The sequence below is a fragment of the Heterodontus francisci genome, chromosome 26 (genome assembly GCF_036365525.1).
Source record: "Heterodontus francisci isolate sHetFra1 chromosome 26, sHetFra1.hap1, whole genome shotgun sequence".
Classification (NCBI taxonomy): Eukaryota; Metazoa; Chordata; class Chondrichthyes; order Heterodontiformes; family Heterodontidae; genus Heterodontus; species Heterodontus francisci.
Window position 1 is genome coordinate 28,724,859 of NC_090396.1, and position 23,263 is coordinate 28,748,121.

The 23,263-nt window shown below is 41.5% G+C and overlaps 1 protein-coding gene across 1 annotated transcript in view; it reads right to left on the bottom strand.

Annotated features, from left to right (window-relative positions):
* The window catches only part of map2k4a (mitogen-activated protein kinase kinase 4a), a 206,060-nt gene that overhangs the window by 145,986 nt on the left and 36,811 nt on the right, over nucleotides 1-23,263 (bottom strand). Inside the window, exon 2 of the mRNA XM_068057961.1 lies at nucleotides 15,233-15,361. Within this exon, the coding sequence (XP_067914062.1) occupies nucleotides 15,233-15,361 (129 nt within the window). The remainder of the gene's footprint in view (nucleotides 1-15,232; nucleotides 15,362-23,263) is intronic.

Sequence of the window (23,263 nt, forward strand, 5' to 3'; positions counted from 1 at the left end):
GATCTAGCATCAATTGCCATTTACAGAAGAGTTCCAAACTCCTACCATCCTTTTTGCGAAGTATTTCCTAATTTCACTCCTGAAAAGTCTGGCTCTAATTTTTTTAGACAATGCCCCTTAGTCTCAGACTCGCCAACCATTGGAAATAGTTCCTCTGTCTATCCATTCCCCTCAATTGCTTGCAAACTTAAATCAAATCATCCCTTCACCTTGTAAATGACCGGGAGTAAAACCCTAGTTTGTGTAATATCTTCTCGTAATTTAACCCTTGGAGTTCTGGTAAACCTATGCTGCACTCCCTCCAAGGGCACTATATCCTTCCTAAGGCGTGGTGGCCAGAGTTGCTCACAGAACTCCATGTGTGGCCTAACCAGGGCTTTGTATAGTTGAAGCAGGAGTTCTACCCCCTTGTATTCTCATCCTCTAGATATAAAGGTCAGCATTCCATTAGCCTTTATGATTATTTTATATACCTGTTCAGACATTTTAATGATCCATGTACCAGTACCGCCCCCCCCACCCCCCCAACCAAAATCTCTTTGGACCACTGTTTCTAGCTTTTCAGCATTTAGAAAGTTAGGTTTGCATCCTTTTTAGGTCCAAAGTGGATGCCCTCACACTTGCCTACATGGAAATCTATTTACCACAGTTTTGCCCATTCACGTAATCTATCAATATCTCTAATATTATGCTTCTTCCATTCACACTGCTTACAATGCCACCTATCTTTATGTCATTGGCAAATTTGTATACGTGTCCTTCTGTCCCATCATCCAAGTCATTAATAAATACAGTGGAGGGGTGATGATGTAGTGGGAGGAGGGGTGCTGTCATCAGCATACATGTGGAAACTGATGCTGTATTTTCTGATGATGCTGCCCTAGGGCAGCATGTGGCTGAGAAATAGGAGTGGGCCAAGAATAGAACCTTGAGGGACACCAGAGGTAAAGGTGCGGGAGCAGGAAAAGAAGCCATTGCAAGTGGTACTCTGGCTAGGATTAGACAGATAAGTATAGAACCAGGCGAATGCAATCCCACCCAGCCAGCCAACAGTGAAGATGCACTGGAGGAGGATGGTGCAGCCAACCACATCAAATGCTGCAGATAGGTCGAGAAGGACAAAGAGGGACAGTATACCACCGCCACAGTCACATACGATGTCATTTGTGACTTTGGTAATACCAGTTTTGATACTGTGAGGGGGTGGAAACCTGATTGGAGGGATTCAAACATGGAAAGCAACAGCACATTCAAGGACTTTGGAGATAGGCAGCTGTTTGCAAGAACAGAGGGGAACAATTTTTATTTTTGAGATGGGACGATGACAGCAGATTTTAAGGAGAGAGGGGACTGCACCCATGAAGAGGGGTGAAATCAGGAAGGACTTTTTCCACAAAGGACTGTGTTAATTCTGGAACTCGTTCTTCCTTAAGGCTGTGGATACTAGGCAAATAAAATTTTCAAGACTGTAATCGAGATATGTGTTAGGTAAGGTGATCAAAGGCCAAGGAACTAAAGCATGCAATTACAGTTGAGACACAGATCAGTCACAATGTAACTGAATTATGGAACAGGCTTGAGGGACTGAATTGCCTACGTTCCTATGTTCCCTTCCTTTAAGCAACTGATTTACATACATCCTGAACATTCAGCAACAGGAACTGAGGTATTTTTATTTGGTGATTGTAAAAGCACAGCCCAAGACCAAATTATATGTTAAGACTATTTATTCTTTCTAGATTAGGCAACATTATTTTTGCCTATATCTAGAGGAAATCTGATTGTCAAGAAAATCTACTATGCCAAACGAGGATTTTTTAATTCATCGATTGGAAACCTACATTAAACTTTTAATGAAACAAAAAGAACTGGAATGCTACAGATAACTTTTTTTAAAAGCTGGCAGCCAGGATGGCCACTGCAATTTGCACTTGAACACTTTGCACATTCCAAGACCTCAAAGAGACGACATGTCTGATCAGCCTGTACCCAAAACAATGACTTGCTCTATTGAGTGAACCACAGGAGACTGCTTTCATGAGCAAGACATTCAAAGCCATCCCGGACATTAACCTTGAAAGGGCCAATGCTTCCAGGTGTAAAAGTTAGCATCCTGAGGCCTGAGGGACTGAAATTCCTAAACCTGAACACAAGAACATAAGAAATAGGGAGCAGGAGTAGATCATATTAAAGGCCTGCTCCGTTCCACAAATGAGACCCGACCTGAACCCGACAGAACTCCATCTGACGCCAAGCCTTTTTTTTTAATCAATCAGGGATGTGGGCGTCGCTGGCTAGGCCAGCATTTATTGCACATCCCTAATTGCCCTTGAGGTGCCGGTGGAGATTTGCCTTCTTGAACCGCTGCAGTCCATTTGGGGTAGGTACACCCACAGTGCTGTTAGGAAGGGAGTTCCAGGATTTTGACCCAGAGACAGTGAAAGAACGGCGATATAATTCCAAGTCAGGATGGTGTGACTTGGAGGGGAACTTGCAGGTGGTGGTGTTCCCATGCATTTGCTGCCCTTGTTCTTCTAGTTGGTAGAGGTCACAGGTTTGGAAGGTGCTGTCTAAGGAGCCTTGGTGCATTGCTGCAGTGCATCTTGTAGATGGTACACACTGCTGCCACTGTGCGTCGGTGGTGGAGGGAGGGAATGTTTGTAGATGGGGTCCCAATCAAGCGGGCTGCTTTGTCCTGGATGGTGTCGAGCTTCTTGAGTGTTGTTGGAGCTGCACCCATCCAGGTGGTAGATGGTGGACAGGTTTTAGGGAGTCAGGAGGTGAGTTACTCACCTCAGGATTCCCAGCCTCTGACCTGCTCTTGTAGCCACGGTATTTATATGGCTATTCCAGTTCAGTTTCTGGTCAATGGTAGCCCCTAGGATGTTGATAGTGGGGGATGCAGCGATGGTAATGCCGTTGAATGTCATGGGGAGATGGTTAGATTCTCTCTTGTTGGAGATGTTCATTGCCTGGCACTTGTGTGGCGCTAATGTTATTTGCCACTTATCAGCCCAAGCCTGGATATTGTCCAGGTCTTGCTGCATTTCTACACGGACTGCTTCAGTATCTCAGGGCGGCACAGTGGCGCAGTGGTTAGCACCGCAGCCTCACAGCTCCAGCGACCCGGGTTCAATTCTGGGTACTGCCTCAATTCTGCCTGTGTGGAGTTTGCAAGTTCTCCCTGTGTCTGCGTGGGTTTCCTCCGGGTGCTCCAGTTTCCTCCCACAGCCAAAAGACTTGCAGGTTGATAGGTAAATTGGCCATTATAAATTGCCCCTAGTATAGGTAGGTGGTAGGGGAATATAGGGACAGGTGAGGATGTGGTAGGAATATGGGATTAGTGTAGGGTTAGTATAAATGGGTGGTTAATGGTCGGCACAGACTCGGTGGGCCGAAGGGCCTGTTTCAGTGCTGTATCTCTAAATCTAAAATCTAAAGTCGTGAATGGTGCTGAACATTGTGTAATCATCAGCGAACATCCCCACTTCTGATCTTATGATTGAAGGAAGGTCATTGATGAAGCAGCTGAAGATGGTTGGGCCTCGGACACTACCCTGAGGAACTCCTGCAGTGATGTCCTGGAGCTCAGATGATTGACCTCCAACAACCACAACCATCTTCCTTTGTGCTAGGTATGACTCCAGCCAGCGGAGGGTTTTCCCCGATTCCCATTGACCTCAGTTTTGCTAGGGCTCCTTGATGCCATACTCGGTCAAATGCTGCCTTGATGTCAAGGGCCGTCACTCTCACCTCACCTCTGGAGTTTAGCTCTTTTGTCCATGTTTGAACCAAGGCTGTAATGAGGTCAGGAGCTGAGTGGCCCTGGCGGAACCCAAACTGAGTTTCACTGAGCAGTCTATTGCTAAGCAAGTGCCGCTTGATGGCACTGTTGATGATACTTTCCATCACTTTACTGAAATAAAGATTGAGAGTAGGCTGATGGGGCGGTAATGGCCGGGTTGGACTTGTCCTGCTTTGTGTACAGGACATACCTGGGCAATTTTCCATATTGCAGGGTAGATGCCAGTGTTGTAGCTGTACTGGAACAGCTTGGCTAGGGGCGCGGCAAGTTCTGGAGCACAGGTCTTCAGTACAGAGCCTTACCCGGCCCGAGTCCTTCCATTTTTTCCCCGCGCCGACCCAACCATCAGTTAACTTACCTTCCGTTTTACATTTTGTTCCTTAGCTGCACAAGCTTCAAATAACGAACAAAACCACCCTGAAAGTCCAAAAAGTAAATTAACATTCGAGTCACTTACCTGAGGTGATGATACAGCGTGTCCGATCCGGCCGGACCCGGAAGTGTGACCCGACCCAAACCTGACACATGTTGTCGGGTCCCGTCAGGTTCGAGTTGGGAAGCAGGCCTTTAGACCATATGGCCCTTCGAGCCTGCTCTGCTATTCAAAATGATCATGGCTGATCTTCGGATTCAACTCCACGTTCCCACCTGCTTGCCATGCCCCTTCATTCCGAGACCCTAAAAATCTGTCTATCCGAGACTTAAATATATTCAACAGTGGAGCATCCACAACCCTCTGGGGTCGAGTATTCCAAAGATTCACAACCCATTGTGTCAAGTAATTTCTCTTCATCTCAGTCCGAAATGATCGGCCCCTTATCCTGAGACTGTGCCCTTGTGCTTTAGATTTCCCGACCAGCAGAAATAATATCAGTGTCTAACCTATCCAGCCCCTTTAGAATTTTATGCTTCAATGAGATCACCTCTCATTCTTCTAAAGTCGAGAATACAGGCCCAATTTATTTAGTCTCTCATTACAGGACAACCCCTTCATCCCAGGGATCAATCTAGTGAAACTTCAATGCACTGCCCCCAATGCAAGTATATCCTCTCTTAAATGTGGAGACCAAAACTGCACACAGTATTCCGGATGTGGTCTCACCAAAACTCTGTACAATTGTAGCAATACTTACTTATTCCTGTACTCCAATCCCCTTGCAATTAAGGCCAACATGCCATTTGCCTTCCTAATTGCTTGCTGTACCTGCATGTTAACTTTCTGCGTTCCTGGTACAAGCACACCCAAGTCTCTTTGAACATCGACACCTCCAAGTTGCACACCTTTTAAAAAATATTCTGCTTTTCTATTCTTAGGGCCAAAGTGCATAACTTCACACTTCCCTACATTATACTCCATCTGCCATCTTGTTACCCACTCACTTAACCTGTGTATATCTCTTTGCAGCCAACATACGAACATACGAATTAGGAGCAGGAATAGATCACTCTGCCCCTCGAGCCTGCTCCGCCATTCAGTAGGATCATGGCTGATCTGATTGTAACCTCAATTCCACTTTTCCGCCTACCCCCGATAACCTTTCACCCCCTTGCTATCAATAATCTATCTACCTCTGCCTTAAAAATATTTAAAGACTCTGTTTCCACCACCTTTTGAGGAGAGTTCAAAAGACTCACCACCCTCAGAGAAAAAAATTCTCATCTCCGTCTTAAATGGACGACCCCTTATTTTTAAACAGTGGCCCCTAGTTCTAGATTCTCCCACAAGGGAGACATCCTTTCCACAACTACCAAGACACCTCAGGGTCTTACATGTTTTAATCAAGTCATCTCTTACTCTTCTAAACTCCAGGGGATACAAGCCTAGCCTGTCCAACTTTTCCACATAAGACAATCCGCCCATTCTAGGTATTTGTCCAGTAAACTTTCTCTGAACTGCTTCTACACATTTACATCCTTCCTTAAATAAGGAGACCAATACTGTACACAATACTGCAGATGTGGTCTCACCAATGCCCTGTATAACTGAAGCATTACCTCCCTACTTCTGTATCCAATTCCCCTCGCAATAAATGATAACGTTTTATTAGCTTTCCTAATTACTTGCTGAACCTGCATACTAACCTTTTGCAATTCATGCACTAGGACACCCAGAGCCTTCTGCATCTCAGAGCTCTGCAATCTCTCACCATTTAGATAATCTGTTCCCTTTTTATTCTTTCTGCCAAACTGACAATTTCTAATTTTCCCACATTATACTCCATTTTCCAAATCTTGGCCCACTCACAACCTATCTCCCTTTGTAGCCTCATGTCCTCTTCACAACTTGCTTTCCTACCTTTGTGTCATCAGCAAATTTAGCAACCGTACCTTCGGCCCCTTCATCTAAGTCATTTACATAAATGTTAAAAAGTTGAGGCCCCAGCACTGATCCCTGCAGCATACCACTCGTTAAATCTTTCCAACCAGAAAATGACACATTTATGCCTACTCGGTTTCCTGTCAGCTAGCCAATCCTCTATCCATGCCAATATGTTACCCCATACACCATTAGCCATTATTTTATGCAATAACCTTTGATGTGGCATCTTATCAAATGCCTTCAGGAATCTAAGTACAGTATATCCACTGGTTCCCTTTTATCCACAGCACATGTAACTTGCTCAAACAGCTCCAATAAATTGGTTAAACATGATTGTCCTTTCACAAAACCATGTTGATTCTGCCTGATTACCTTGAATTTTTCTAAGTGTCCTGTTATAACGTCTTCAATAATAGCTTCTAACATTTCTCTATGACAGATGCTAAGCTAACTGGCCTGTAGTTTCCTGCTTTCTGCCTCCCTCCCTTTTTGAAGAAAGGAATTACATTTGCTATATTCCAATCTAATGGATCCTTCCCCAAATCTAGGGAATTTTGGAAAATTAAAACCAACGCATCAACTAGCTCACTCGCCACTTCTTTCAGGACCCTAGGATGAAGTCCATCAGGACCTGGGGACGTGCCAGGCTGCAGCTCCAACAATTTGCTCAGTATCACTTTCCTGGTGATTGTAATTTTGAGTTCCTCCCTCCCTTCCATTTCCTGATTTACAGCTATTTCTAGGATGTTACTTGTATCCTCTATAGCAAAGACCATTGCAAAATGCCTGTTCAACTCTTCTGCCACCTCCTTATTTCCATTATTTCCCAGACTCACTTTCTATAGAACCAATGCTTGCTTTGTTAACTTTTCTTTTTTAAATATCTATAGAAACTCTTAGCATTGGTTTTTATATTTCTAGCAAGCTTTCTCTCATACTCTAATTTTTCCCTCATCAAACTTTTAATCAGTCTTTGCTTTTTTTTATATTCTGCCTAATCATCTGACCTGCCAACCATCTTTGCACAGTTGTATGCTTTTTCTTTAAGTCTGATGCTATCTTTAACTTTTTTTTTTAGTTAACCTAGGATGGTGGGTCCTCCCCTTGGAATTTTTCTTTCTCGTTTGAATGCATCTATTCTCTGTATTCTGAAATATCCCCTTAAATGTCTGCCACTGCATCCCTTTTGACCTATCCCTTAACATAATTTGCCAGTTCACTTTAGCCTGTGTCCTCCCCACAGCTTACCTTTCCACCTACCTCTATTTCAGCAAGCTTAGATACATTACTTTCTGTCTCTTCATCGAGGTTATTAATAGAGATTGTAACTAGCTGAGGCCCCAGCATGATCCTTGCAGCACTCCATTTACTGCCTGCCAACTTGAAAATGCCTTGGTTATGTCCACTCGTTGCTTCCAATCTGATGGGACCATTCCTGAATTTAAGGAATTTAGGAAAATCACAGCTAGCGCATCCACTTTATATGCAGCTATCTCTTTTAGGATCCTAGGGTGTAGGCTATCGGGTCCTGGAGATTTGTCAGATTTTAGTCCCTTAAATTTCTCCAACACTTTTTCTCTGTTATGAATTTCCTCACTCTTTTTAGCCCCAAGGTGACTGTCTATTTCTGGTATGGAACTTGTGTCTTTTACTGTGAAGACATACAAAATATTTGTTCAATGCCTCTGTCATTTCCTCATTCCCCATGATAATTTCTCCTGTCTCTGCTTCTAAGGGACCAACGTTTACTTTAGCTACTCTCTTCCTTTTGATACACCTTCTTGCTCTATTTTTTCCTTTTATCAACTTTTTGGTGGCCCTTTGCCGGTTTCTAAAACACTCCCAATCCTCAGACTTGCCATTCCTGTTTGCAACATTGTAAGCCTTTTCTTTTAATCTATTAGCCTTAACTTCCTGAGTGAGCCATGGATGGGTCTTTCTGGTTGAGTTTTTGTTTTTCAAAGTAATGTATTTTTGTTGAACATTTTGAATTACTTCTTTAAAGGTTTCTCCACTGTTCATTTACTGCCATCCCTTTTAGTCTATTTACCCAATATACCTGAGCCAGTCCTCCCCTCATGCCTACGTAATTGGCATTATTTAAGTTTACGATTCTTGTTTGTGATTGGAGCATGTCACTTTCAAACTTAACATGGAATTCAATGGTATTATGATGACTGTTGTCCCCGTGGATGCTTTACTATGACATTGCTAATTAACTGCACAATACTAGATATAAGGTAGCTTTATCCCTAGTTGGCTCCACAACATATTGCTCCAAGAAACTGTCCCAAAAACATTCCACAAACTCAACTTCTAGACCACTCCTGCCAATTTCATTGTCCTAGTCTATAAGAAGATTCAAGTCCACCACAATTATTTCATTGCCTTTGTTACAAGCTCCAATAATCTCTTGTTTAATGCTCTGTCCAACAGTATAACTACTGTTAGGGGGCCTATAAACTACTCCCACCAGTGTTTTCTGATTCTTGCTATTCCTTATTTCCATCCATACTGATTCTACTTCATGACCTTCTGAGGCTGTATCCTTTCTCATTACGCCCTTAAGTCATCCTTTACCATCAGTGCTGCCCCTCCTCCTTTGCTATTCTGTCTGTCTTTCCGAAATATTATGTAGCCTCTAATATTTATTTCCCAATCTTGATCACCATGTAATCATGTCTCTGTAATGGCAATTAGATCAAAATCATGTACCTCTATTTGTGCCACTAGTCCATCTATTTTATTGCAGATGCTTCGGGCATTCAGATGTAGAACCTTGAATTTAATTTTGTTTGCTTCTATTTCTTTCAATGACCTTATTTGCTGATATACAATTTCTGTTAAACTCTGTCCCTTCCTGTCCCATTCTGCTTGTTTTTACCCACAATGCTATACTGTTCCAATGCCTTGGCCTTTCTCTGGATCTCTAAATCTCACCTCTCCCAAACCCTCCCCCCACTCTTAGTTCACAACCTCTAGTTGTATCTGCTGACTCACTCGAGTTTGTATGCACTGTCCCTTCCTGTCACACCCTGATCATTTTCCTTATTGCTATCTTGCTCTCTTGCCTTCTCCTCTCTCTTTAAATTATCACATCTTCCCTCAATTGATTCCTTGCCCTCACTATTTAGTTTAAAGCCCTCTCTACTGCCCTAGTCACATGACTCACCAAACACTAGTCCCAGCACAGTTCAGGTGTAGACCGTCCCAAAGGTACAGCTCCCACTTTCCCCAGTACTGGTGCCAGTGCCCCATGTATCGAAACCCATCTCTCCCACACCAATCATTGAGCCACGCACTTCACTGTCAAATCTCATTTACCCTACGTCTATTTGCTCATGGCTCAGGTAATAACCCGAACCTTTGAGGTTCTGCTTTTTAATTTAGCCCCGAGCTGCTCATTTACCCTATGTAGAATCTCTTTCCTAGTTCTATCTATGTCACTGGTACCCATGTGGACCACAACAACTGGATCCTCCCCCCTCCGACTGCAAGTTCCTCTCCAGCCCTGAGCAGATGTCCAGAACCCTGGCACCAGGCAGGCAACACAGCCTACTGGACTCATGCGCTCGGCTGCAGAGAATGGTATCTATCCCCCGACTATACTGTCCCCAAGAACCACTACATTCCCATTGTCTCCTCCTGCTGGAATGGCTTCCTGTACAACTGTGCCATGGTCAGTTTGCTCATCTGCCCTGCGGCCCTCACTCTCATCCATACAGACTGAAAGGACCTGAAACCTGTTGGGACAATTGCCAAGGTCTGAGTCTCCTCCGCTTCTGCCTTCTCGATCCCCTTACCTGCCTCACTGGCCATCACACCCTCCTGTCCCTGACCAAATCAGAAGAGGCTATCCGATGGGGTCTGACTGCCTTCTGGAACGAAGTGTTCAGGTAACTTTCCCCTTCTCCGATGCATCGTTGTGTCTGTAGCTTGGCCTCCAGCTCACTATGAGCCGAAGCGCCACAAGTTGCAAACACCTACTGCCAACAAATTTGCCGTGGATCACACTGGTATCCATGAGCTCCATCATACTGCAACACATCACTGCCCTGCCATCCCAATTGTGTTTTAAGTAACTAATTATTTAATTAAATAGGAAATATTCACCAGCCAATCTATTAAGCTTTACCAATACTAGTGAATAAAACCTTACAATTAGTAAAATTACCTGACTTTTGAAAGATAAGCGATAAAAAAAACTCAGCCACCTGTTTTCCTGCGATGTCACACAGTTTTTTTTGTCTCCTCAGAACGAGGTTGGTCCGCTCTGGTGGCATGGACTGGCCAGCTCTTTTAAACTGCTCGTTGGTCCTGCTCTCTCTCTGCTTCTCACCAGCGCTTTTTTAAACTGCTCGCTGATCACGCTCGTTCTCTCTGCTTCCTGCTGCTGCCTCTCTTTTTAACTGCTCGTTGGTCCTGCTCTCTCCCTCTCATTATAAGGTTCCAGACAATACACTGAGGCAGTCATGTGACTGTCTGTCCATCGCTGTGAAAGCTGGGAGTTTCCCTTGGACCAAGCAGACAAGCCAGTGACTCAATCAGGGCAGAAGCCAGAAGGGCTGTCTCTCTCCATAAGGCCTGCTGGGGCACGCGAAGCGTAGCTGCCAGGTGCTGGATCCAAGACAAAGACACCTGGGGAAGAAAGCCACCTACAATTCTACCTCCAAGTAAACCCTGAGCCAAGTGGGCCAGCCACAAAATACACTTCTACAAGCCAAAGACCTCAACAACTCAACTTCAGCTGGAAGACAACAGAATCACCCAACCCCACAGACTGTGTATTAATTTTTATTTATTCTGGAATCCAATCCAACCACAACTCTACTCCTCATCACTCTGTAATCTATTTGCGTGAGATTCTCGTGTGAGTGTGAATGTGTAGTGTTGTGAACCAGTAGTTTTTTTTCTTTTCCGGGAAGTATGCGGTGTGCCTTTAAGGCTGCAAAAAGGATCAGTGTTGCTTTAAGGCAACAGGCTCCAAGGACTGTGAGCAAGGAAAGTGTATCTTGGTTACCCCAGGATACAGCCAGAGTGGAAGTAGCAGCCAGCTTCAAATGTGCATTCTGGTTGCCCTTGGATACAGCCACTCAGAGCCTGAGGATCGAGAGATACAATGTTACAATTTAATTTTGAACTGGCTTATTGTGGAAACAGACTGTTCTAACTCTCAGACACAGTCAGCTGGACCAGCATGAACCGAACGGAGCTCTCTGATAGTTTAAACTGAAGCAAGGTGAATTTTAAACTGATCACTTTTTCAGCCCTCAAAATTCTAAAGCCAAATTGATTCATCGAAGTGTTTGTGAGTTGTTGATCGGCTGAGGTCATCGCTAGACGAAAGAGGAGTTGGAGTTTCAGATGTTGGACATTTTTTTTTCCATCGGACAGGTGTGAGGACTTCAAGCAACCTTGAACTGTTCCAACATTGCAAGATTCCACTTTGTCAGGAGCGTAAATCTGCAACAACACTAATTTTTCTATTTTAAATGGTGCTTAAAAATTTAGTTTTTCGATTTAAACAGTTACTTTGTTGATCTAAAGACACCTGGTTTGGTTAGCCTCATTCGGGGGTTAATAGATGGTTCAATTCGGCTGTGGTTTTCTTTAATTTGGGAAGTTTAAAGTGCTGTTAGGTGATCTGTGGAGGGGCAGGACTGAATCAACAGTGCGTTTCTCCCACCACAATCAGAATCATATATTTTGATTGGGGGCTTTGTCCCGAGCAGTCAGTCGTAACAGCCTGATTTTATTATTTTTTCAGATCAGGTTTAGAGTATTAAGTATAATAAACTCACCTCTCTTTTGTTTAAACTCAAGAAAACCTGCTCAATTGGCTCCTTAACGATCACAACCAAGGTAAAACGCTCACTGAAGTGGTAAGCACATCCACTGTTTAAAAAGGAATAAACCCTGTTGCAGTCAAATAAGAGGGGGGAACAAGAGGGGAGTCTTGTGACCCTTCCTCACCTGATCGTAATACTAAGCAAACTTACACAAGGACAGTACCATCTTTACACCGTCTTCTAGCAATCAACTGCAATATTTTTTAAAAACTGCTTTCAAGAAATTTGCCCAATTCAAAGTAGACCTCATTCTAGTAAAACTTATAAACAAATCACACTATTTGAATTCTGGATTGATAGTTCATATCACCTCATTTTGCAAAACTGGGTATCATTTGACTCATTTTCAAACAGGCTATAAACTACATTAAATTTCCTGCTTAAATCTTTAGAATTGAGAAAGTTCATTTCAATCTTCATAACACATGCTGAAACTGAGAATATGAACAGAAATGTAATGCAACTTTCCAAGCTTAAGTTTGAAGAAAAATCTGTGTATTGTGTTCTGGTTTAGAAACTAAATCTACAAAAGAAAGTTTTTTTGAAATACTAAAGACATTTTTGAAAGTGCAATATCTGCAATTTGAGTTGCTCAATTTCATGCTTTCCTTTATTCCAATGGGACAAACCACACTCAATTTTACAGAAAAAAGATTTTTTTAAAACATAGCACTCTTTCTTGATGATACATTTTACCAAGCAGGCCAGATGTGTTCAGACTAAACTGACCAGAAACATTTCACAGCCAAGTAGTAGGGAGCACAATAATTGACAATAACTGCAAGTTTAACACATCTATTACAAGCATACAACAAATCCCACGAAAATAGAAACACTCCGAATCACTGGTTCTCACTGCAACTACAGGAATTTAAACTTCAGGCCAAGTGTTATATGGCACTTCAGGGACATATTAAAAATGTAACTTCCTGACTGTCTTCTCTTCCTGACAATTGTTTATATAAGTAGGTAGCAGTACCAGTACATTTTTAGAGCAAGCAGGCATACAGTTTTATGGATTAACACCATCATTGAACGCAGGAAGACATAGTTACTGCACACATCTCAAAACCCGTCTGCCTTCCTACAGAGGAAGTGTGACAATATTTCTAAACCAGCTATATAGGCAGCTTAGTAGATTCGATCCCATTTTGACTTGCAACAACCATCACTTATTACAGTGGAAAAAAACCAAAAGGCTAAGTATTTTAGAAATTTAAACCCAGTATTGGTATTCCCCCTAAAAAAATTAAAAGGAAGAAATGCGTAATGAGCAGAACATTTCTAACAAGACATTCTCACTATACTTTATAATTGATGTAAAGAAATACTAAGCTGGTAGTATGAATCTGTCATCCGGGTCCAAACCATTCCAAATTCAAGTGAGACACCATAGAGGACGCAGTCTCACACCACTTCAGTTTGACACCATATAGAAGTATAAATCAAGTACAATATCAATCCAGGTTTATAAAGTGTCCAGATGGTTGGATGGACTTCCTTACAGCCTACTTCTCCTTAATTTAAATTTTGGGAGTCTCTCATCCCAGTGCTCAAAACATTTAAATTTCTATCTGTCCCTGTAAGCATCAAAAGAAATGCAGAGTTCTCTCCTGAACAGGACAGTTAAAGTTCTAACTGGGGACAGGGGTGGGGAGGAATCAAGACGAGAATGGAGTCTGCTGTCTGATTTCAAGCTGGTAGCTGCAGAGAGCATGCACTCTTTAGTTGCCAGCTTCTGCACTCTGATTATCAGGCATTAAATATTTTCTGCAATAACAAATGTAGAAGGAGAATTAGTACTTGAATAGATACTTTTCTAGTTGCACCACAAAGTATTTCCTCCTTTACAACAGGGACGGCAGATCTATTACATTTCATTTACTTTCAGAGATCCTTATGCAGAAAAAAATGTAATCACATCCTGCAGTTGAAAAACATACTGACCAGCTTCCTCTTTGGAGAAAGATAATACATAGAAACATGTCAGCCATTCAGCCCTATGAGTCTGTTCTGCCACTCAATTAGATCATGGCTGGTCTGTATCTCAAATCCATCCATCCTCAGTGGTTGCAAAAACTTGAATATCATGCTAACAGAAGTTTAGCAATCTGAAACTTTGAATTTTTTCACTGACCTAGCTTCAAAAGCTTTTAGGAAGACAGTTCCAGATTCCCACTATCCTTTGTGTAAAGAAGTGGTTCCTGATAACACACCGGAGTGGCCGAACTTGAATTTTAAGGTTATGCCCCATTTGTTCTGGACTCTCCCACAAGAAGAAATAGTTTATCTACCCTATATACTCCTTCAATCATCTTAAACACCTCAATTAGATTACCTCCTAATCTCTATACTCAAGGGAATATGAATAGTCTATGCAACCTGTCTTCAAAATTTAACCCTTTTAGCTTCTATACCATTCTTATGAATTTGCATTGCACCCACTCCAGAGCAAATACATCCTTCCTGAGGTGCAATGCCCAGAACTGAACACAGTAGACAAAATGAGGTCTAACCAGAGCTTATCACTAACATAACTTCCATCCCTTTGTACTTCAGCCCCCTGAAGACAAAGGTCAACATTCTATTAGCTTTTTAAATTTTGTGCATGTGCGTGGTGTGCATGTACATACACACATCAAAAATACATATATTCCAGTCTGTTGTACAACCATGACCACATCTACACAAGTGCAACACTGATTAAGTCAAACACCAGAGCACTTGTTTCATTCAGCAACTGTATTCAGTATCTCTGGCACAATCAAGGGCTGCAACTGTCACTCTACTGTCTAAACAGCAATGTCAGTTAAGGGACAGCTGACAGCAGGAACCTCAAGGTCAAGATACCCTCCTCTCCTCTTCCCAAAACACTGTCCACATCTAGGCAATCCCAAAAATGTCTTCTGATGCTGATTTGAATAAAACCTCCAGAAATCAGGAACCTAGAACACGAAAATGAGTAGCAAGTCAGCAACTTTGCCTACAGCCCCATCAATGACATCACTAACTGGTGACGAATCAAGGGGACTTCAATGCCCTTATGCTTACTGATATTTACCATGTCCACATGCAGCACACAATAATTCTCAGATATTTAAACACAGTCTGAACTTAGCCATTATAATGCATAGTTTGGTAGGTTTTCCTCCTCTATTAGTCACACTCTTAAGTTACACCGAGTTATTCTGAGAGATTCAATGGTCCGACGATAGGTGGGGCAGGGCAATAAGCAGTAAGACAATGTAGATCACTAACCAAAAGTGTAGTAGTCCTCATTTTTTGAATGAAGTTCTCCTCCACATACCAACTTTCCCACCCTCCTCCCCTCTGGATCTTGGTCTGGACTGAGGCAGGGCTTCTGTTTGAGATTTCTGTGTTTCAATTCTGTTTAAAAAAAACAAAAATAAAAACATGTAATAGGTAGGGCAATTTTACTCTCCAGAGACACAAACAGGGTAACTTTTTTTTTTAATTAATGTAGTGCATACAGAAAAACATCAAGGGAAGAACAAAGAACAGTACAGCACAGGAACAGGTCATTCGGCCCTCCAAGCCTGCGCCAATCTTGATGCCTGCCTAAACTAACACCTTCTGCACTTCCGGGGCCCATTTCCCTCTATTCCCTTCCTATTCATGTATTTGTCAAGATGTCTCTTAAACGTCGCTATCGTATCTGCTTCCACCACCTCCCCTGGCAGCAAGTTCCAGGCACTCATCACCCTCTGTGTAAAAAACTTGCCTCGCACATCCCCTCTAAACTTTGCCCCTCGCACCTTAAAGCTATGTCCCCTAGTAACTGACTCTTCCACCCTGGGAAAAAGCTTCTGACTATCCACTCTGTCCATGCCGCTCATAACTTTGTAAACCTCTATCATGTCGCCCCTCCACCTCCGTCGTTCCAGTGAAAACAATCCGGGTTTTTCCAACCTCTCCTCATAGCTAAAGTAAAGTTCCTTTACTGCATATATTAGCAAGATAATTAACAAGTTGGATCCCATGGACAAAAAAAAATTCCACAAACAGATGGCATTGAGAGACAATTACTTAAAACAGGGATTAGGAGATTCAAATAATGGGATGATGCAATGTGTTCTTAAAGGGCAGACATTTGAAAAACTCAGTGGGTCTCTCTGGCCTCAAGTCACATTCATGGCATATGGAAATCTGAATCCACAAGATGAGAATTACACCTTCAAAGAGTAATTTACCTGTTTCAAAGATGTAATGACTTCAATACAGTAGATTATGAGATTTATGGTAACTGCTGTGGGAGGTTTAATTACATGGCATGTCCTACTTAATATTGCAAACCAAAAAACCATGACAGCCAAAATTACATAAACCTCAATTAATGGAAAATGTTTTAATGGATGGTCATTTAAAAGCCCAGAAGACAACCCATTTTCAAGGTCCCATACCACCTTCCCCCCTCCAAGATCTCGTATATACAAATATTTCCACATCACCTGCCTCCACCCCTACCTTGGCTCAGCTACCACCTCAATTATTTCAATGCTCTCCTGGCCAGCCTCCCATTGTCCACCCCATAAACCTCGATCGCGTCAGCCAACCTATCTCTGTAACATCCTCCAGCTTTACAACCACCCCTCAAGCACTCTGCTCTTCTGACTGCAACCTTTAGTGTAGTGTAGTGCATTGCACCCACACCTGCAACCTGGCCATCAATCCCTTCTTTTCACAACTGGCCTTCAACCAACCAGACTGCACTTCCTGGAATATTTTCTTTTATTATCTCTGGCACTACACTACCTGTCTTTAAAACTCTCCTTAAAATTAAGCTCTTTAGGCCAATCTTGTTCCGACTCCTACTACCAAAAACTCATCTTTGGTGATTTGAATTTTTATCTCAGCTTTTGTACACTCCTCCTAATCTTCATTGTTTTGGCTCATTGGGGTTTCCTCATGGCTCCGAAGTACCTTGAAATGCTTCTATATTAAAGATACCATATAAATTTGTTGTGGCAAGATGCTGGGGTAACACTGAATGATTTGACCCAAAAAGTCTCATCTTTGCATGCCACCGAAGCAGAGTAATTTAGAGTAGGTCCATCTACTTGAAACAGAATGTATTTCATTGATCTAAAATTAATGGAAGTTATGCACAAACACATCTATTTTAGCAAGATGCTTTTTTTTTTGGTGAATCTGGATGCAAAAGGAGTCTCAACTTTCCAAAAGTCTTAAGATCTCAAAGTTCCCTTAAAGTCAACTTGCTCAAGAAATCTGCATGAATCTTGTGACTTCCAGTAAGTTTTTTTTTAAAACAACGTCCCAAGTGTCCTTCCAGTGACACGTTTTAAAGAAAAAACAAGTCCAGGCATCTTTTCAAGTATTTTCCACAGTTTTTTTTAAAGTCCTCAAAAAAAAAATTAATAATGGAAGCACCTTCATGCCATATTTCAAAACTTTCACAATATTCTCTTGTAAGCTAAGTAAACAGCCGGAGCTTTATGGACTATGGAATATTTTGGACTTGGAGAAGTCACATGTCTGGATTTATGGCTGTCGGGAGTTTTGGTTTTGGATACTGTTTGGAGTTGAGCGGGGTTTGCAGTCTGGAGAGAGAGCGAGAGAGCGCGAGCGCGAGAGAGAGAGACAACCAATCCTCCTGTTCCACCTCTGAAAAACCCGGAGAAATAAGAGACAGCGCTGGAGAAACTGATGCAGCATTTCTTGAGAAACTTCTGGAAGACTTCCTCTCAACATCTCCTGAATGAACTGCTTCTGAAAAGATCCCAGTGACAACTGCATGCGTCCAGTGACACCCGTCTACGTGTAGTCGGACACTAGACTGAAAGTCATCTAGAGCATTCCACAGCTTATCCTTTTTCTTCAAGAATAACTTGGCCAAAGTATTTTTTTAAAAATTTATATCTGCAGAGTTAGTTTTTTCATTTTTCTTTTTTTTTTGGTTTGACCAGCGTGTGTTCGTGTGTATTAGGTTATTTTAGAAGGGCTGATATTTATACTTCCCTCTTTCAAAGTGTGTTAATAAGCTTTGCGTCTTTATTGAATAAGTCTTTTTATAATATATCAACAATTGTGTTGCTTAAAGAAACCTGGTTGTCAGATTTATATTTTGAAACTAATATAAAGTACATAATTAGCTGTATCGGTAATTGGGTAAAATATTTAAATATATGTAGCAACCAGTGTAATGGAACTATAGAAAGACATGCGTTCCTCCAACCTCAGTCGTAATAAATCAGAGTTCATAAAGCACTGTCTCCAAGGATATCCAAATACAATAAGTGCTTTGCTTATGTTATTAGCTAATCAAATTTATTTCAAAGGTTTTTAAGAACTGTATGCTGGGTAAGCAAGTACTACAGCCTTGTAATCATTAGAAAACGGACTTCATTTCACACTTTGAAGTGGCTCAAGAATCAAAAATTAGATTTCAAAGCTATGTTAATTAAATTAAGCCCAACTTTCAATAATATAATGCATTAAACAAAAATTACATAGCTGGATTAATACTGGTGAAATATTAACAGCCTATGCCTTGAGAAAGTATTTTACCATTCACATATATCTACGTGGAATAAATCAATCCTTTGCTTATTTCTTTTGAGTGCCAAAATACAACTCTGTACACTAGGTTAAAATTCAAATAACTGGTTTCATTTTTGGAAGGAAAAAGTAATGCCTTTTTCGTATCAACGCATTGCCAAATTTGTTAATCAAGTCAAAAGGAAGCCATTCAAGATCTGAAGGCAAAGCAAAGAAGTGCCCTAAAAGGCTGACCCATCGCATTAAAGGACTGAGTATGAAGGAAGACCTGAGAAACCTGGGCTCTTCATGTTTGAAAGGTGACTGAAAGGGTACCAAATATAGTAAACTATATAGTGAAGGTAAATTCAGCAGACTAACTCCAGCTAAACTGACAAGATAAAGGGAGAAGACAAATTAAAGATGGTTAAGAATTTATTCTTCAGTGATCAAGTACATTTCCAGGTAGGGCAGTGGAGGAAAAAAAACTTAAATCATTGACGTAACAGTTGGATAAAGTGATGGGGATTGTAGTTTTTCTTTTAGATCAATGAGATGGTCCAAGTCACTTTCCTCACATGCCTGTCATTTGATCTTCTAAGCTCTACTTTATACAGACTCTGACTCATACAGAACCACTCCCCCTACTTGCACACTATCTCGTAACAAGTGGCAATCGTCTAGCACACCTCTCAAAGTACAATGAATGTTATGCTTCACTTATTAGTTACATGAATCAATCTGGGTATCTAATGGCTGCAGAAAAAAGGACAATGAATCCTTTGAATATAGTTACCTGAGAGTTTAAACTTTACAATTTTTGGGTTTCAGACAAAACAACTAACTCATATATACCTTTAAAGTATTCACTGCTATATAATAAGGCTTTCCTGGCTTTTAATCATTCCTCAGCAGTGTCTCTGCTATCACTGGGACAAAGGAACACACTAACATACTGCAGTCACGAGCACGAGTCTTCCTGCAAATCGAAGAATATTAATCGTCCATTGCTTCAAAATGTGATTGTAGTCAGCAGATTCAAAAAGGGAGGTAGTCTTAGGAAACACTAGGAATTCTTTATTCTGCCTATACACAGTCACACTACTGCATTCTGAGTGCTGTACCTTAAAAGGACATTCTTTGAGCTGATCGTGATAGTTCTGGGAAGCCCTATAAACTCCAGCCTCAGGCTTCTCAGCGAGAGACAGGCCTCCAGCTTAAATAAGCGACATTAAAAACAGACAAGAAATTTGTAGGTGTTTAAAATTTACAAGAATGGATGAAAACTACTAATGTCTATTAGGTTATAAACGTTGATAGCAACCAAATTGATTTTTCAAAAATAGTGTGGTTTCACTGGTTCACCTTTTTGAATGGGTAGGTTTTACCAACTAATCACAGAATCACAGAATAATACAATGCAGGAGACCCTTCGGCCCATCGAGTCTGCACCAATGCATTAAAGACACCTGACCTGTCTACCTAATCCCATTTGCGAGCACTTGGCCCATAGCATTGAATGTTATTTTTTATTTATTTTTATTTTATTTCGAGATACAGCACTGAAACAGGCCCTTCGGCCCACCGGGTCTGTGCCGACCAACAACCACCCATTTATACTAACCCTACAGTAATCCCATATTCCCTATCCCCTCCCTACACTAGGGGCAATTTACAACGGCCAATTTACCTATCACCTGCAAGTCTTTTGGATGTGGGAGGAAACCGGAGCTTCCGGCAAAAACCCACGCAGACACAGGGAGAACTTGCAAACTCCGCACAGGCAGTACCCAGAATCGAACCCGGGTCCCTGGAGCTGTGAGGCTGCGGTGCTAACCACTGCGCCAAGTGCTCATCCAGGTACTTTTTAAAGGATGTGAGGCAAGCCGCCTCTACCACCCTCCCAGGCAGGGCGTTCCAGACCGTCACCACCCTCTGGGTAAAAAAGTTCCTCAAATCTCCCTCAAACCTCCCGCCCCTCACCTTAAACTTGCGACCCCTTGTAACTGACCCTTCAACTAAGGGGAACAGCTGCTCTCTATCCACCCTGTCCATGCCCCTCATAATCTTGTACACCTCGATCAGGTCACCCCTCAGTCTTCTCTGCTCCAGCGAAAACAACCCAAGCCTATCCAACCTCTCTTCATAGCTTAAATGTTCCATCCCAGGCAACATCCTGGTGAATCGCCTCTGCGCCCCCTCCAGTGCAATCACATCCTTCCTATAATGTGGCGATCAGAATTGCACACTCCAGCTGTGGCCTTACCAAAGTTCTGTACAACTCCAACATGATCTCCCTGCTTTTGTAATCTATGCCTCGATTGATAAAGGCAATCATTCTGGATTATTTTCATATATCTTCAATAGATCTACCAACTTTTCATATTTATTGCCTATATTTTCAGTTACATTTCAGAAATACAAAATTTGCATCTAAAAATTGGAACACTAAATGCAAAGCGAGTGGAAAGTCAAGAGTGAGTGAAAGCAAGAGTGAGTCAAATAAGGGTGCGCACACAATTGATTTAAAAAAAAGTATCAGTAAGATGGAACGGAAAAATGAAGTCAAAAGCTAAATGTAGCTAGGAATATCATGAATCAGGTGATATGACTTGCAAAACTGACTACAACCTAGTGCAATAAATACTGCTTCCACTGATGCAGTCAAAAGCAAATGGAACCAGTTTCCGTTTCAGCAAATGAATTCAGGTTGTGGTCAGAAAGTGACAAACTTGGCACCGAAAGATCCTGGATGGTCTGACTGGCATTCTTGCGTTTAAGATCAGTGATCTTATGGTCTAATATTGCCCCCAACTATTCATAAAATCATGTAAGTATTGTATTGAAGTAGATATTTGTCTTTTGTACTTCCAAGCTTAGCAATTTATTTATTCTAACATAGAGCTTATTTACAAGACAAAATTCCAGCATTCTATTTTTCCATTAGCAGCTCAAATTTCCTATATGGAATATAGTTTGTTCAAGCTGGAGCCTGACTGATTGGAACAAGTAGTGGTATTTGGACTGAATGGTCAAAATCTCACTTTCTTTTTTAAAAAAAAGTGCTTACATCGATGCAAGCATCTTGCTCTTTGTTATTAATGGATAAAGTGCAAGTTTCAGGAAAGTACTTTTAAAATTCAGAATATTCTATTCTTTTCTATGGACAAAATATTAACCTCAGGAGAACTCTAACTGACTTCAATTTTCTCATTTAGCATAAAGTGTCTTAATTTGTCTCTCCCTACCCTCTTGTTCGTTCTGGTTAATACCAAGCAAAAACATCCCAATACATGCTAAAGAAATTCAATGGCAAAACACTGGGTGGCAAATAATGCTTTAAGGTAAGAATATAGAATTCCCATTTATTGGCATAGCTTCTGAGGGTAACTTTGCACTCTGCACCTCACCTCCCTTTCCTGGAATGCAAGGGGATGTACCCTGTTGTTGAGTAGCAAGATTTGGACATTGCACTAATTTTTGAAAATGTTTAACTGATTTAAATTATAATTTAATTGCAATTATGAAACTTGGTAATCAAACATTTTGCTGATCAGTACATTGACATGCCCAATGAAGGCATGTCTCATTCATAACTTTAAACATGGACTGTATCCAGCATAGAAACTTCTGAAAATGAGTTTTTGTTTGTTTAAATGAACCACAATGGACATTAAAAGTGGACATGGGCTGCAAAGATGGCCATCGAAGGTCAGCTGACCTTCAGTCTGTGTAGTCAAAAGCTGGCTCACTGTCGGAAAGGACAGAAGAATACCTTCTTGAATGCCCATCCTGAAACCATCAGGAGACATTCCTGAATTAAATGGGTTTCTCCTGAAACAAAGGTGGTGATTGTCTTAACCCCCCCTCAGGATGAATGTCTTACAACAATAAACCAGGGTGGGGCTATCAACCTAGACCCCCAACATATTTGGAAAAGGAACAGACAGAAGTCACATGGTGGGGCAGCCATGTTGATTTTTGAAAAATCTTTTAAAATACAGACTGCAGGATAAAGCAGCAAACAGACAAGGCAGTACCATCGTGCCTTAAAAGAACTGGAAGCTGTAACATCTTAAGGTTTCCAAACCTGTTCTTTTCAAGTTCACCAGTACAGAAAACCAAGCAACTAACTTCATGACCTGCTGAAAATTCACCTCCTACAACAGCTTTAATGTATACGACTCCAGCTATTGAACGCACCCAACTACACTTAAGCAGTGAAAACGCCTTCTTCAGCGGGCCCGCAACGCATGCCTTTACCCCAAGACGAGCCAATCATGTGACTTGCGAACTATTCCTGTTTGCAATTTGTAAAATTCTTTTATCAGCTTTCTTTCTCCAGCATGTGTGCATATGAGTGAGTGACACAGCGTTAGACTTTTGGGTGAATGTGTGAATAAAATTTTTTTTTTTAATTTCCAAAATATACTTTATTCATGAAAATCTGTAAAAATTACATTCCCAAACAGTTTAAAACAGCATCAAGTCAAAAAATACAAACAGTGCAAAGGTGATCAGTTACCTTCTATACAATCATGAGTTGCCTCACAACCCTTCCATTTCATTGTCATGCCATATACATTTTTACATTTACAGCACACAATGTGTGAATAAAAATAATCCTCTTTATTTAAACCCACGAAAAGCACGCTGCTGGTTATTCAAATTGGCCACTCAGGGGTTAAGAAACACACACATCTTCCTTGTCATAAGCACACAGTTTACGAGCAGTAAAGGGAAAGGAACTTGGGTTTCAGTTCCCTCTCAATT